The sequence below is a fragment of the Phallusia mammillata genome, chromosome 3 (genome assembly GCF_965637545.1).
Source record: "Phallusia mammillata chromosome 3, kaPhaMamm4.hap1.1, whole genome shotgun sequence".
NCBI classification, from domain to species: Eukaryota; Metazoa; Chordata; class Ascidiacea; order Phlebobranchia; family Ascidiidae; genus Phallusia; species Phallusia mammillata.
Genome location: NC_137254.1, coordinates 29703574 through 29720236, shown reverse-complemented (window position 1 = coordinate 29720236; position 16663 = coordinate 29703574). Strand labels below are relative to the sequence as shown.

Below are 16663 nucleotides of genomic sequence, written 5' to 3'. Positions count from 1 at the left end.
TTATCGAACTGTAGAAGCAGACATAAATTATTCAGCCAACCGTCATGAGACGGCTAAATCGCTAAACATATTTAAACTGGTGTAGTGGTGTTGATGACCACGTATTTATGAGTTGTGTCTGCAAAGTGTTCTCAGTAATATAAAGTTACGACAAGGCATTGTATGCTTGCAGCAAGTTTTAATGCAGAAATTGAGTTGGCTAAATTAAAGTCAAAATATACACGCAGAACTTTATTTGTAAATCATTCTATTTGAATAAGGGACTACTGGTGCCAATTTTAGGGATATACGTTTTCTGTGTTATTTGCATGATTTGGTTTTTGGGAACGGGTTTTTATATAAAGTACTTCATAAAGATTCTAAACTTATACCAAATATTTCAGCGCTCGCTGTTGTACAAAACAGCGATTTTTGAAACGCACAAGGTCTTGGTTTTATTTTAGATTATGCTGATGTTATACACCCCGTGTCAAGTGTTTGAAAATAAGATCAGTTTACCGGCGCTTGTTTGCAAACAAAAGTCTCTTGGTCTAGTAAAAGTCGCAGATGGGAGAAATTTGCAAAAACAAAATTAAGTTGAAATGTCAACGAAACAAAGTCGTTCAATAACTCAAACTTGTCAAAATAGCTATTATTTTACTCAAGATGGCAATAGTTTTGACACAAGTCTTCCCCAAAGATAATTACTTTTCCGACCAGTTTAATTACATTTTTGCTTCTTTATAAGGTTTTGTGTGTAAAATATAGTTAAGTGTTTGGTATCAAACAAATGCAGCAACAGACAAAAAAGAATGAGTGTGTCACGTGTTTGTGGTTGACATCAGCGGGGTCTTATAGTCTTATCTGAACGGACGGACGGGAAAGATGCACTCGTTAATTGAACAGAGTAAATTGGATTGAGTTTGCTGTCGCCAATAGGCTCAGTACGACGCGTGGTTAAGTGTTTCACTGCGTATTTACATCGACTAGGAGTTAAGAAGGATGACTTTGGCTTTCGTCTGCTTAGTTGTCCGTTGCCAGAACGATTTAAGAGCTTCTAAAATCAAGTGGAATACTAAGGCGATGCCAAAAGACTTAAGGAAAAAAACGGATTGCTTTGCATGTTATATTTTGTTTGGCGAGTTAAGGACGTTTAAGATTTAAAAACGTTACCTCTTTGAGTTGTTTAGTTTTGTATTTGTGACCAGGCGGTTATAAATAAGGTAACAGTAAAAACAGGTATGAAGGAAGTTGAATGAGTAATGAAGATCAAAACAAACGTGATGCTTTCAGCGTGCTACAAGCACCTGCTCAAAGATTTGAGGCGCAAATTCGTAGATTAGTGGCGCAAATTTGTTATCGCTCAGTTGTTTCGTTGCTTTGTGCCGTGCTTGCGTTTAATTCTTTTTTTTTTCTTTGTTTATGGTACTCAGTGTTATTTTTTCCCTGATGAAGGCGACCTGTACAGGACTTTGAAAGGTCGGTATGAACAACAATTGCCAGAAGAGCTCTGTAAAGTTTTTGTTATGCCTGGCAGTAACAACTTATATATTAAGTTTTTTTTATTGTGTTTTTTGACAATCATGCGGCAGTCCGAGAACTGAAAATTGCCCTTTGTCGTCCTGGGTTCGAATCCCGATCAGGTTTTGTAAGACTTATATGGGTCAGGCGCGCCAGGCCATTCGGCCAAGTTCCCGCCCCAAATATATTAAGTTAGTAAAGATAAAATTCTTTTTACTAGCATCAAATAGGCGAGGCAGAAAGATCCAACAATTTTAACAGTAAGTTTGCCTGAAGTGTCCAAAATTGAAACTATAAGTTCGTTTAAAAACTTTTCAGGAGTTAATGTAAAGTAAGTAAAGAAATTTTAATGCGTTTTTGCATAAAGCCATCAGTGCAATATTGTTTGAAAATGTAGATGATTATAATTTCTGATAAAGACGTTTCATGTGGGACATCGTAAGATTAGTTGCTTCATAGTAAAACTGCTGAAAGAGAAAAATAATAGTTTTACTAACAGAAACTAACAGTCGACGGGGCGTGAAAACATCATTCAAATAGTCGATATCATTCCAAGCGTTGCACACGTCTTACCGAAACAAAACGTTTTTATTGATCCTTCGTATAACAAGGTTATTATTGAGAAGAACCATAAACTTTTTGCGCACATCGATTGACACGAAGCTAGCGAGTTTTATGGACGTTCATTGCCGCGCGGTCTTGCAGCCAGTAACGATTTATGATCGACCGTAAGAGGATGTATCTTGTAATCCAAAGACCAGGTGCCTTGATGTTATGAAGCTCGCAACATTACACCCATGGGAGACATGGATGCATTATATCAAAACGCTGCCGAGGTATTTGAAGTATATTACACCTTTTAGTAAGACAGAGAAGTTAAAAGGCCTCGCCAAGACTTCTCGAACCAGTATAAAACTGGCTTAACGTAGGCCTGACTTCAATGATGTCACTGTCAGCAGCAATTTTTCTACATTTTTACCAACTTTTGGGCTCTGTTCGCGTTGAAAATTCACTCCCCAAGTCAACTTTATATGATGTTGTAAAAAATTGTAAAACAAGTAGCTGTTTGATGCTGCAACCATCGTAGTCACACAAAGAGAATCCTTCAAAATTAATGGTAATCCAGTGTTATAAATAAAAGAAAGAAATTTCTATTGTGTTTCGATCTTCCAGAGGGTGATCCAAAATCCCAGGAGTATCAATCACCTAAGATGTATTTTAGCTTGCAAAACTTGTTCCTGAGACATCTAACAGCCGATTTGATCAGAGCGTATTGAAAAACTTCTATATTTAAAAGTAAGAAAAGTTGAAAACAGCTGCTGGCTTGCTGGTCCTTTGAAAACAAATTTTACAGCTTTGCGAAGGGTGTAAACGTTATATAGCTTCCTGTAAACCTTTTTTTCGGAAGTCAAGTGTATTGTTTGATGACTGACTATATACTAGGCCATGATTCACGGTCGCACTTGTAGACTAAGTTAACTGTTCGAAAATCATAAAAATAAATCTCTTTGAAACGTTACCATAACTGTGCAAATTGGATACAATGACGAGGTAGTTTTGCTTACCTAAAACAAGTCAGGTATTGCTTTTATTTGCTTTAAGGTCATTTAATGCACGACGTGTTTAAATTTGATGTCTGAAGTTTATCGCTACTAAAAAGAGTGTTTCGGGGTGCTGGAAATGTTAAAGCGTTGCGGTTGTAATATAAACGTTCTTTTCTTGAGTCAAAAAAGGGGCCAGATGAAAGCCCGTTAGAGAGCTAGTATAGTGACGAGCAAAATAGGTAACTTGTTACTGGAGCTTGGTTCGTTGAAGGAACAATATTGACATTCATTAAGCAGTATAAACTGAAAAGATTCGAATTGATGAAAGTTTCTGTGGTGGCCCATTTGCCCCAGAGGCTCTAAGCACATGCTTACTTTGCTAATAGATAATCTCACTCTGAACAAAGTCATTTGTAAACCAATTCAAGTTGTTTGCGTTTAGTTTATCAGAACATCCGACAGATTTAGGGTGTAAAAGTTATTTTGCTTGTTTTACAGACCAACTATCCAACATTTAGTTGTAAGAGGTGTAGGGTGTGTTTCTACGAGCAACGCAGAGTGAACAAAGATGTTGACGACTTTACCTGACCTACAAGGTACAACTCCAGCACCGAGAAATGTGAGTGCAGGGGAGTCTGTCGATTTTATGAAGTTTCTGATGCTGCCGTTGTTCGGCATCGTGTGCATCGTTGGACTTCTGGGAAACGCCTTGATAATGTACATCATGCAGTTTAAGGTAATGCCCTACATTATGTCTGCATTTTGTCCAAAGCATGAAATGTAAGGTGCAATCCAATAGTTGGGTGTCAGTGTTTAAAGAATAATTGTACATTTTGCGTATCATTTTGCTTAAGGTATAAAAGCCGCATTAAACGCCCTGATCATGTACACCATGCAGTTTAAGGTAAAACCAAACATTATGCAGGCCTTTGGTAATGGATAAAGTACAAAATTGAAGGTGTTTTCCAATGCTTTCATGTCAGTGTTCAAAGAATAATTACACATTTTGCATATCACGGAGCCCAGGATATAAAACCGCATTAAAAGGCACAGTATATAAATATGTATGTCACACAACGCCAAAGCAGTCAACACGGCTATAGCAAGTGGTGCTTAAGTAATCTCTTAAAAGAACATAATCCCCACAGGAAATTATGTTAAAGAGACTCTAATTTGTATGAGTCTGTTGTGGCCAAAATACGACCTTGGCCTGATGGACAGGATAATGGTATTGTTCATAATACATGTTTTACTGGTGATAACAACAGTTGTTACTTTCGAGTAATAAAATGACCACGTATATTGCAATTTCAAAGAATGGTGATGTCCATGTGTGCGATTTGGTGTTTATCGGTGACTTTAAATAATTATATTGCGCCAAAGAATTAGAGAAAATAGCATTACGTACAAAGTGCATAGGACTGTTAACAAGGCTTGTATAGCGTTTATTAATACAATTTGTTTGTTTGTTTTTACTTAAAGTCAGGTATTTGTGTTATTTTTTTTTACCTAAAATCACACGGCGATGTTTTACTTTTACTACCATCTATTCCAGACAATATTGTGCAGCATACGAGCCTATATTTTGTCGATAACCCTTGTACACAGTAAGGGCTGGTCTTTGTACACGCCAAAGCATAATCCCAGTCTAATGACGAAGTTATAATTTGGAAAGTGGGCTTTCCTAACCTGCATTAAGACCTCACATGCTTTTTTGATCAATAAAAACGTTAATAAACAAACCTTCACTCTCGACAGATTCGCCAAAAAAGCATCACAGATATTTACGTCACAAATCTGGCGGTAGCGGATTTTATATTTCTATCCATGCTCCCGTTTTGGACCATTGATATGGGAATGAACGGAAGGTATGATAAAAACTATCTGTCATATGTCACAGTACGATATGATCCGGTATGGCGCCTTCAATAGGCCTGGTGTACTATGATTTATATATGAGTGTGCCGTGATCGCTGGTCTGCATGGACGCTTCAGGGCTGATCCCAGTTATGACTATAAGTTCATCTTGTCTGTTATATGTTGTGTATTGTGTGTTTTTCACTCTAAACCATAGGTTTACCTTTTTCACGGTTACTCCTTTGCAGAATACGTTGGTAAAATTTAGTTTAGTTTTTTTTAAAGGCGGAAAATTTACCTAAAAGTCCAACTTTATAAGTATACATATCTAACAACATTGTCTTTCTTTCATTTACTCCAAAAGCATGCCAAACTTTTACCCAGGAAGGAAATTTAAACGGGGTTGAGAAACTTATTTACTCCAAAAGCATGCCAAATTTTTACCCAGGAAGGAAATTTAAACGGGGTTGAGAAACTGTGCTTTAAACAGAATCGACACAGGCTTTCAAACTTTTATATTTGTTGTATGTTAATACTTTTTCACTCTTAACAAAAACAAAGTCATTTTTCGGCTCTTCTGCTTCTGTGTGTTTCGTTTTTTTCCTCGGTGGGCGGACAACGTCTGAATGCTCACAATGAGTGTCGCCGAGCTGCGTGTTTTTGCAAGGCCTTTGAATCATTTTTATTTCGATTTTTCAACATCGAGAGTTAATGACTTTAATTTAGTTCTTTTTTTTCATCAGGTTCAATGCACGAGGTTTAAGTTTCTTGCTCAGGGAGATACAAATGACCCTGATGGGATTAGATCCCACAACCTTGTTAACTTTATAAAACTTATTTGCAGACTATTACAATTTTTGAGCGTATCGCAGTTAGAAGCAGGAATAGGAGTAATAAATGAAGCGACGCGTGTATTTCAAAACAATACGTTGCGTTAAACAGTTCGAAACTTCATTACATTTTGTGGAACGTGCAATGTAGTATGTTTTTGTATCGTTAAATTGAAAGTACCGTTAACCTGGAAACATGACCCACACGCTATTTTTACAATCTTTTTCATTCGTCCAGGTGGATATTCGGTCGAGCTTTGTGCAAGATAACAAGCGGAAGTACTCACTTCCACATGTACGCCAGTGTTTTCTTCCTTGCTGCGATGTCAGTGGACAGATTATTCGCAGTGGTGTTTTACCGACACAGTCAAAAACTAAGGTAAACGATAGTCGTAATTGAAACTTAAAGCTGGAATCACCCAGTCCGTTGCTTGGTGGACGAAGACTAAAAAGCCTTATAGGAATAGATGTAAGTTCAGAAAAAGCACTTGAATTGAATATATTTGAATAAAATACTGATGATGCTGTAATAGCGAAATTTAAAACTTAAAACTTTAAAACGAAAGGGTGAACGACTAAGTGTTTTTTCTGAACTTACATCTAAGGTAAACGATTTTGAAGTTATTTTTACTCACGTTGTTAAATTTTGGAAACCGGGCCTGACTTTCGGGTTTAAATTAAACAAAACAGGCTTGAATCGGGCCAGACTTCACACAACGCCCCGCAATTTTACCAATTTTCTGGTCTTGTTGTAAAATAATTTGGGCCTGGTTCCGGCCCCAAGACACACATATAACTCTGGTATAGTACATCAGTACGTGGTCTATTTCGTTTGATAAGCTTTAATGAGTATTTATTATGATTAACAACAGAATGCCGTCAGATTAATAAAGCCATATTTTAATTTTAAACATCCCCGCTCTGCACTGCCAAAGTGACAGGACTTATTAGGGTGCGAGCAATATAACAGTCCTTTAAATATTTAATGCATGAAATAGGTCCAAACGGAAAAATTAAACCACCATTTTTTATTGCTAGATTTATAAGGCCCTTACTTCAGTAGTTTAGAAAGGTGGTATTGGATTACCATCTGGGTTTCTATCACATATTAAATATAATCAGAATATAGCTTTTGCCAAAATAGCTTTTATCCTTAAGCAACTGATGTTCCAATGCCTATATCCTATGATGGTCGGTCGAAAACCAAAGCATTCAATTATCCCCTAATGCAGTAGTTCTCAAACTGTGCGTCGTTTCAATTTTCCAAGGGCGTCGCAGAATAGTTCCGTTTCGTGGCTTTCTGTGGTTATATTAATAAACAGAAAACTTTTCCAGAGGCGTCGCAACAAAAAAAGTTTGAGAACCACTGCCCTAATGGAATAATCTGACATATAATCCAACGAATGTGAACGGAACTGAAACTACACCTAAAATATTTTTCGTGGGACGCTGAATAATTAATTTCATTACCCTATAGGTTATTTGGCAGGATTTAGGTGGCATTATTTGGGTTTTATTCATTTCTTTTTGTCATATATGTTCTCACAGGAAAAAGGTGATATCCTAATGGGTTCTCCTCTGACCTGACTGAGTTTTCCATGACCGTTGGGTTATATATTTCCGTTTAGTGTAGTGATATAACGAATATTCTGTCCAAACCCATATTGGTCGAATCATGCCTCACTATTGTTTAGGGTAGTGGAACTTTTTTTGTTGCGACGCCTCTGAAAAAGTTTTCTGGACTTACGACGCACCAACAAATAAAAGTTAATGAGGAAACTTATTATTAAAGTTGTATTCTGCGACGCCCTTGGAAAAACGGAGGTATTCTGCGACGCCCTTGGAAAATTGAAACGACGCACCAAGGTGTCGCGACGCACAGTTTGAGAACTACTGGTTTAGGGAGTGGGTGAACTTAAAGCTGTAGATATGCAAGTGGAATCTTGGTACATGGCCAATCCGAAAAGTTATTGATTCGATCCGTGTCCAATACTGTCCATGTTAAAAGTTCCAAATGTTGGCTGTGGTTATAGAAATATTATGTTCGTTTTTAGGACCCGCAACGGCGCTGTGATCGGGTCAGTGGCGGTCTGGGTCTTTTCAATTATCATTAGCTCAGTGCCATTCTATTTTCGCGATCTACAGCACAACAACCAAACAGGTAAATCTTTTCAATACTTAGCATGTTGTTTGAAACCAACGGATTTTCCACCACGAGTCTCGACACCCTTCGGGTTTGCCCAACGTTTTTGGAGTTAAATGTTAAATGTTTTTAGCCAGGCAATAGTCTCATCATGTTCCAAAGACTGAGATAAACATTACTTGTATTTATAACTGAGATCAGCCCACCAGAAGCGTTCATCCAAAGGCTCGTTTCGCGGGTTCAAATCCCACCGCAGGCTAGATTTTTCCAGGCTATACCTTGTCATATACGGCAATGCTTGGAAGATCGGCTTGGCTTGCTACAACGCCTTCAATAGGAATAGCGTACTATGATTTATTGAAAGGGATTTCCACTTGGGTTTTGGGTCCCCATGACGCTTTGAGTCGTTTGATTTTGTAACTTGCGCTGCAACCTTAAAAATGTGTCGGTTTGTGTCAAAACTTTTCCCTAAGACTGATTACCATGCTCTGGGTTCCTTGATGAAAACGTCAGATAGTGGCTTTTCCGGAAGCAAAAACAAACATCCAATCCACGTGACACACGCAGACTCTATATTATTGACATTTAAAGCGACTCGTATGTCAGATCGGGCCAAAAGTGCCATCAGAATCCGAGAGTACAAAGTATTAAGGGAACAAAAAGACCTTTTTAAGTATTCAGTACATTACATTTGCCATAAAGATGTAATAAAATATCATCAAACAAATATGACATCTGCTCTGCTATACCTGCAGCTTTGAACATTAAAATTTTATGATTTACAAGCGGTGCATATTTTATACAACGTTTGCTCGTAATCTGTCCATCAAATAGGAGGCATATTAAGATCGACGATCGCTTTAAGTGGCACAAATAATATTTATTGTAATAAAGAAGTACTAATACTAAGTTATATGATTAAAATCAACAAATAGATTTCGATTTGAATGTAGTGTTCAAGCTGCCTTTATTTTCTTGGTGAAACATTTATATCTTTAAACAAACGATAAACGATTTCGGCTTTTTAAAACTTACAGTCTGTTTCTAGACATACATAATTTACCCATTTTGACATCGCCAATCCCTTATTAAAATAGAATCGGATTTAATTGTTAACTAATTTTGAACAAAATATAGTTACAAAACTAACAATACTTAGTAGGGAGAAATTATATTTTTGTTCAACCGCGTTATTTGTTGAGTAATAATGAATCATAAGCATTGCTTTATCATCATTATTATGTATCAAATACACAAGAAATATATTCCATTATTTTACCGCGACGTTCACTGAGGGAGCAAAATTAATGTACCACCACGTGAGCAGACGTTGCGTCGCATGTGTCATGTAAAAACCCCGGCGAGTGCAATTCGAGCTGAAGAAATAACGAAAATCAATCACTCGGATGCACGGCTTACGGGAAATAAATCGACCAGTTGATCTTTCACGTTGCCTTTGGGAACAGACAAAAGCCTATTAGTGGTAACATACAAAAACAACCACATTCCTATAGGACCCGTAAAATAGACGCCTGTCAGGGAAGATGATGTAACAGCGTATTGGTTATTCCACTAAATCTTGATTAACTCAGTTGGAGTTAATCTTTTAGTCCAGATTGCGTCCACAGCTAAAGAGGTCGTGCAATTTAGATTTGGAAATTTGGTCACCTAAACCGAATTGAACATTTCGTTTAGTTGAATTTTTTTTAATTGACCACGAAGCCTCTTACGTACCGGTTTTAAAATGAGCATGAAAACAACCACTGTTGCATGATATTTAATTGCCTTTAAAACAACCCCTTGTATTCTGACAAATAAATATAAAATAAAAGGTTCGATTTCAAGAAAGATAAGCATCGGATTGGTTGATTAATAAGCTTGTAGATCGACGTGTTAAGTGTTTAACGAAGGCATACAGAAACTATGCAACGATATACTTGTCTAAGGCAGGGATCACCAAACTACAGCCCGCGGGATAAGTTTGGAAAGACGGCGCTAGGGCATGTAAACCATGCGGCCCGCGCGAATCATTATTAAAATTATCTGGCCTGCAGTGAAAAAAGTTTGGTGACCGCTGGTCTAAGGCAAAGAAACAAGATTAACGTTTGAGCTAAAGAAGCACCAAAGATATTTTTTGATCAACGAAAGCGTTTTACTTTGTTAAGCTTCAACCAACTAAATTTCGGTGCCCTTTTTGGCTCTTGCAACGATTATTTTCAACATGATTAATATGTGTGTATTTGCAATACAGGCTTTAGTCGATGTACGTGGATGTTCAGTGAAGAAATTCCCTCCCACCGACAATGGTTCTTCATTCATTTTTTTACCAGGTAATCTAAACCTTCATTCATTTTAGTGCTTCTTAATCCTTTAGGTTCTTCGATTAAGGCAGGGGCGGGCAACTTCTCCAGTCGACGGGCCTGATATGGGAAAATGAAGTACTTGGCGGGCCGGATTCCTGAATCGATACATTAATCGCGTATTTATCCAGTGATTTAAAACGAAATTTTGACCTCCTAAAGTCCTAAACCAAATACAATCAAAATGCACAATTACAATACAGTCCAAACAATCTAACTGATATAACATAAAATTATTCACCACAGCAAATTTAATGCATACACCACAGACTTAGATACTGCTGAAACACTAACTAGGCTACACGTGTGGAAACAAAGGAAACCGTGAAAGCAGGCGACACACAAGGTTGGCAGTTATGTCGTAACAATGGACGTATGGTGCAATGGTAACAACGGCGGGAAAGTTTTTTGCTATTGGGGAGCGTTACTGTCCGTTACAACTATAATTTGACGTAGTAAGCAAGCAGTGGGGGATTGCGGGAGACTGTGGCCGCGGGCCACATTATCATGTAAGACCTGAAACTGTCTGCGGGCCGTTCAAAATCCCGTCGCGGGCCGTATGTTGCCCGCCCCTGGATTAAGGGTTAAAAATAGTGTGATTTCTGTGTCGTGAGGTGGTTGCAGACTTACAAAAGTCTTTCCTGAACTCATATGAGTCTGCGCCCTCGGATTGATTTATTTGTCATGAGGTGATGGCGGACTCACGAAAACCTCTCACGAACTGATATGAGTCTGCGGACTCGGGTTGAGAACCACTGCCCTGGTCTTACACTGGTGCAGACTCGATAAAGCTTGTTAAGTAGAGCAGCGGTGCAAGTCGGGCCTGTAATGCTTAGGTTCGAATAAAACTTCTTGGTTTTGGCCTGACTTTACACTCGGCCACATTTCTACCACAGTTTTACCAACTTTCGGGGCTAATTCTAGATTGGTTTACAAGTCAGGTTTTGGGCTTGTACTTTCGGGTTTGGGTCCAACTCAGGGTCCGCTTACAACCATGAAGTACAGACTATACACTACAACAGGCTATAAAATGCAACGTTTTTTACGGGCCTAATTCAGGCTTTTTTCGTCTTTCAGGTTCTGGCCTGCTTACAATCATGAAGTATGATATACAATACAACGTTTAATGTTTGCAGGTCTATAATTGGGTTTGCTCTTCCGTTTCTCATAATTGCTGCTTGTTACTCTGCAATTATTATCTTCCTGAAATCCCGAAAAACGAGTGGACAATTGACAAGCAAACGTCAGGTAAGTTATACGTTAAAGGTTTAAACTTTGGGATAGAGAAGGAACAAAGGTTAGTATGGATTGAAGTGACTTTTCTGATGTCATCTGCAAATGATGACAACCACACGAGCTTCTAACTTCGCTGCTTCAGTTTGTTTCCACCTATATAATTAGGTCTGTTTGTAAATTCGTATTTCAAACTTCAAGTAGAAACACCCAGCTTGCTTCTTGATGGATTAAGACTATAATGAACCTTCTGTCTATTGATTTAAGTTCATGAAAAAATTAAGTCATTCTTCCTTAAGATTGTGATATATTTATAATTTTCTTTGACAGCATTATTGGTACATGCACATTCATTTATGCTTGGTCATAGACAGTGTTTTTTTTAAGGTGTTTTCTCCAGCGGTTTCCCAAAATTTGCCAGTAGCCTAATAAATAATTCGTTTAAGCAAATATGGCTATTTTTTGGTATTTAAATGAAACACTTGCGGTCTCTTAAAACTACTTAGCGGTCACCCAAACCAAACCTTAAAAAAAACCTGGTCATAGATACTGCCGCTGTCACTGCGAAATATCTCGAAACATTAAGGACGAACAAGTTAATGTTTTCGTGGATTGTTTGTAACATATTTTTGTTCAGGACCGAGCCACTACTATGGTGATGGTTGTTATACTGGTTTTTCTAATTTGCTGGCTTCCAAATCAAATCTCCAACGTCATCTATGCCTTGCAAGGTCTAGGGGTGATAAGTAAGTCGATTCCAGTAATGGTTGTTTACCCGCTAATTTACATGAAGAATTCTTAGAAGCGTTTTTTTTTCTTGAAGAAGAGGACAAATTTGGCACTACAAAAAAGATTCAGTGTAAATTGCATAAACATGCAGTTGTTAACAAACATACCTTAAGCGTGTGGCCAGAAAAGAGAGTTTTATCAGTCGAAATTTGGTCCACGCCAAGTCAATTCAGTAAGGTTAGTCTTAAGTCAAGTCAAAAGGTGACTCTATAGTCTTCCAAGCACTGCGAGTAGATTTTGACAATCATTTGGTGGGTTAAGATTGTCCCGTTTTGTTCCATTAGTTCATAGAGGTTCTCAGCTAAGGGTGATGGCTTTGGAAGTACATACAAGCAAGCAAAATCTTCAGCAGGACTAGTGTGTTTATTGAACCTGGAGGTAAATTTGATCATTTAAAATCTGCCAAAATGTAAAAAAGGTAGAGCACTTATGCATCAGTTTCAAAGTAATTATAGGAAAGCAAAAGCCTTGGAGAGATTAATGTGTTTAGAAACTCGAAAAACTTGGTAAATGTTTGTCAAAATCTGCCAAAGACAAAGATAGTAAATAAGTTGAGAACATACATGTGTATTAGTTGAACAGTTCATCCAAATTACCCTCTGTGACTTAAACTCTTGCTGTTGCCCTCACAGATGCACCAGCCGTTCCATCTGCGATCCATTACTACATTCACATGTTTAGTACGTGCCTGGCGTGGGGCCACAGCTGCGTCAACCCGATTCTGTACGCTTTTATGCGAGAAGACCTTAAACTCAAGGTAGCGAATCAATTTCGTCACGTTATTGAACGGTGTGTTGGTGGATTGGAGAATAGGATACCATGCTTCCGTAAGGGTGAAGAAAGGTTTTGGCGTGGCTAAATGCAAAACGTATTGATTTTAAAATTTCAGTAGCAGAATTTACGCAAACGAAGGAATTGACTTTTAATGGTTTAATCCTTTCGCCTTTAAAGCGCATTTGGTTCCAACCACGTTTGACCCCAAGCTGTTAAAAATGCAAAAAAAATTAAGGGCAATTTTTTGGTATTTACAAGATGCCTTACATATTGACTGCAGTTGGGATGTTTACATACTGTTCCAAGCAAGGTCATTCCCCACACACTTAAGTTTGTGTTGTGCGAACTGCTTATACAACTTCTATTGCACAAGACATGACATGGGTTCAGTTTCGGTCAAAAGTTTTTTTTAAAAAAAGGGCTGGGCTTGGGCCCAATTTACACTTTCTCTCGCCACTTTTGATTTTAATTTCTTAACGCGAATGTACATTATAAACGTCAACTCCCTAAACTATTTTCAGACTCAATTAAACCTATATAGAAGCCGATAACAACAAAAGATCGAGCAAAAGAGTTCAATTTAGCGCATTAAGCTTGCTACAGAGAAGCGACAATAGGCTGAAAAGGCTTGTAGTTAACCTCTTGGCTTCTTCAGCCGATCCGGCTACCGGTGGTTCAATAATTAATGGCGGGAGCCCTTTAAAATGGGTACAGTGTCCCACAGCAATTTTACGCCACGTTTTCAGGCTAAACAAAGCGTATCGTAGTTTCCTGTTGACAGCAAACATTCCGTTAAATTTAAAACAGGGGTTCCCAGCAGGGGGTAACGTTTCACAGAAGAGGTAGATTTAACATATTTGGGCGAAATGCAGTACATTTAAACTCTAAACCTGAACATCATTACTTGGTGAATGAAGACTACAATGAACCGCTTTTTGATCCAAATTTATTAAATAACCAAGTCATTCATCCTTATCAATTCAAGATAAACATATTTCGCCTATGCGGCATCTTTAGAACAAACTTTTAGGAAAAGATTTATTTTTTTCTAGAATGCTCGATTAGTGTATAAAACAACTTTGGGGTACGTGTACAAGTGTATTTTTAGGGTAGGGGAGTCTGCCTAAAGAAAAAAGGAGGTTTTACCTACATACAAAGAAAAACACATACAAATGCCATCAATCTTTGTTTGTTTGTGTTTAATAATCAGAAAGAAATTTAATAACAGTTTTACATTAATGAGATGTTGCCGCTATGCCGCGTTTACTAATAGATGTGCATGATAAAATCACAATCCTATTTGAATTTCAGATGACCGAGGTTTTGCATTCGTCGATGCGTCATTGCTGTGGTTCCGTCACAACTGACCGATTACTGACGTCAAACAAAACACCGAAAGGTGATTCACCGGGTCCGAGAAAAGCTGTTTGTTCAGTAAGTACAAAAAAGTAGATTGGAGTTTAACAGGAAATTTTAGAAGCTTGTTTGAAAATTTCAAGCAGAGTTTTCTGGTAACACCGTATGAACATGCATGTAAACTTATACAAATTAAAGAGATTATATTTTAGTATGCGTGGAAAATCATAAGGTTCCATGATTTTACCAACACGTATTAAACTAACAACCAGGCTACTGTTTGTTTTAGTGTTGGGGAGAACGCAAAAGGACTTGCGAAGAGAGCGAGTCATTTGTGAATGAAGTAAGGGGATCCCCCGAAAATCTGTCGCGAAAAGACAGGTACGTGGAGTTAAAATGTTTAAATGGTCGTCACCTTTTACGTGTCGACACGTTTAATCTCAATTACGAATGCAGATCCGTTTTTTTTAATTCTGTTAAATGGCCTGACGAACATTCTTTCTATCTTTTTGTGCAGAGAAAGAAGAGACCCAGCACCACAACCGGTAGCAGTTGAAACTGAAACTACACTTCTTACCAACGGAGATCAAGGTAAGGGAAACTAAAATATCAGCTGGCGCCTCCTGGGTTTTAACCCCGCAAAAACAATAGGAAAATTATAAACGGTGGATTACGCTTTTACGGTTTTATCTATCGTACGTTTCTTATCTTTCATTGCGTGTTCAGTCAGTTTAGTCTGCTGGGCTTTCAGTTAAGGAATGATAGTGTTTGTGATAGAACTATTGCTTTTTCTGAAGATGCTTTTATCGAAATTAATTTGTTTTTATAACAGAGTCAACTGATTTTAACCTGGAAATAAACGTTTCCCAACTCGTGAAAATTATAAACGGTTTGAATGTATTGAAAGAGTCGTTTTTAAGGACGAAAGTCCAAAGCAATTCCGTAAACAATACATCCAGAACAAGCTTTGTCCTTTCCGAGATTTCGTTAAATGCTTAGAGTATGGCGCCCAGAACCGTTAACAATAAAAAGCTACCAAGAAACGTGACTTTGTGTATTGTCGAAACAAATATTTCTTGGCAACCCAGTCAATAGCATTTGGAAAACCACTGGATTGTGGTAAATGGAACTATTAAGGTTTACAGCTTTCGTTGACTTGAGTATAGTCACCGCAAATAAAAATGCTTGTCACCCAATAGACACGTTGAAGTGGGCATGCACGCACGGATTATGAATTATTATATACCTCTGTTAAACAGATCTCATTTAACAGGCAACAGCTATATGACATCAGTTGTGCGATGACTCAAGTCTTTGAGGCAATCACAATTTGATCAATGTTCATCTGATCGTGTTCGATGAAAATCAAAGTTTCATCTGATTGTGTTCGATATTTTGTTTATGCCTACACGCGTCTTGCACAATGCAGAGGATTTATAGGACTAATCGGGATTTTCGAGTCGGATTTGTCCCGGTGTATTTGAAACCAACCGGGCTATAGCCCGTCTATAGACACGTGCTTCATTCTTGCCATGTAGTATTTTACTTTATTGCACAAACGTGTATTCGCTCAGCGTGTATATTGATTTGATGTAGATTCTTGGTAAATCGATTTTCGATTCAATATTGCAGGTTTTAGACCAACACGCACTGTATCTATTTATTGCGCCACAAAAACAGGAAATCTGCAACTTGAGCACTTCACTTATGTTTTTTTGACTGTGCAATCATATTTCTTGTGATCCTGCAACACAAAGTGTTTGTGTTTTTATTTCGTGACTTTATGGTTCCATACAACATTACTGTGTGAAATGTGTAGTGTGGTTACTACTTACTAGTACTTGGTGACGTCAGATTCAGAAAAGGGAATAACTCAAAGAAGGGGATCCACGCAGCAGACAATTACTGCATTTGCATCAATCGTTTGATAAACTCAGACACAATAGTTTTATTTTGTTAAACTAGTGGGTGTTAGTATCTGGCATCATGGCACAGGTTAGGAGCCGGTTTCAGCTGGGGCCAATGTTTTCGTAAGCTCCCCGCTTGTATAGCTGTTCAATCCTCCCTCATTTTTTACGCAAAAGAAAGTCTATGCTGCACACCACATGTCTTTTTTGCGAAGGGAGCGTGTGTGTATGCCAATACATATTACTATCTATTAAACTAGTGTGTGACTACAGCATGCACATCTAATTTTGCTCACAGTGGCCCAGGGAACTTGTGTGCATGCTCAGACATATGAACATCTTTGCTGCGCATAAAGTGGTGTGTGATCAC

The 16663-nt window shown here is 38.0% G+C and overlaps 1 protein-coding gene across 5 annotated transcripts; it reads left to right on the top strand.

Moving 5' to 3' along the window:
* The first annotated feature begins 1517 nt into the window (after positions 1-1517).
* On the top strand, positions 1518-16172 carry LOC145217609 (type-1 angiotensin II receptor B-like). 5 transcript variants are annotated; one of them, XM_080084896.1, is made up of 14 exons: positions 1518-1760; positions 2257-2796; positions 3543-3780; positions 4803-4912; positions 5970-6110; positions 7786-7892; positions 10126-10204; positions 11371-11482; positions 12105-12213; positions 12889-13013; positions 14342-14464; positions 14676-14767; positions 14904-14977; positions 15660-16172. In XM_080084896.1, exons 3-14 carry the CDS (start codon positions 3613-3615, stop codon positions 15689-15691), a joined length of 1272 nt encoding a protein of 423 aa, XP_079941022.1. In that variant the 5' UTR covers positions 1518-1760; positions 2257-2796; positions 3543-3612; the 3' UTR covers positions 15692-16172. The 5 variants fall into 5 exon arrangements, with proteins under 5 accessions (XP_079941022.1, XP_079941024.1, XP_079941025.1 ...); XM_080084895.1 differs by lacking the exon at positions 1518-1760 and having other exon boundaries at positions 1771-2617; positions 2674-2796; XM_080084898.1 differs by lacking the exon at positions 2257-2796.
* Positions 16173-16663: the final 491 nt, after the last annotated feature.

Excerpts from the sequence above, each read along its gene's own strand:
- LOC145217609 (XM_080084898.1), top strand. The coding sequence starts at position 3,613 with ATGTTGACGACTTTACCTGACCTACAAGGTACAACTCCAGCACCGAGA. Across the intron at positions 6,111-7,785 it reads CGACACAGTCAAAAACTAAG|GACCCGCAACGGCGCTGTGA; the intron begins GTAAACGATAGT and ends GTTCGTTTTTAG. Across the intron at positions 10,205-11,370 it reads TTCATTCATTTTTTTACCAG|GTCTATAATTGGGTTTGCTC; the intron begins GTAATCTAAACC and ends TAATGTTTGCAG.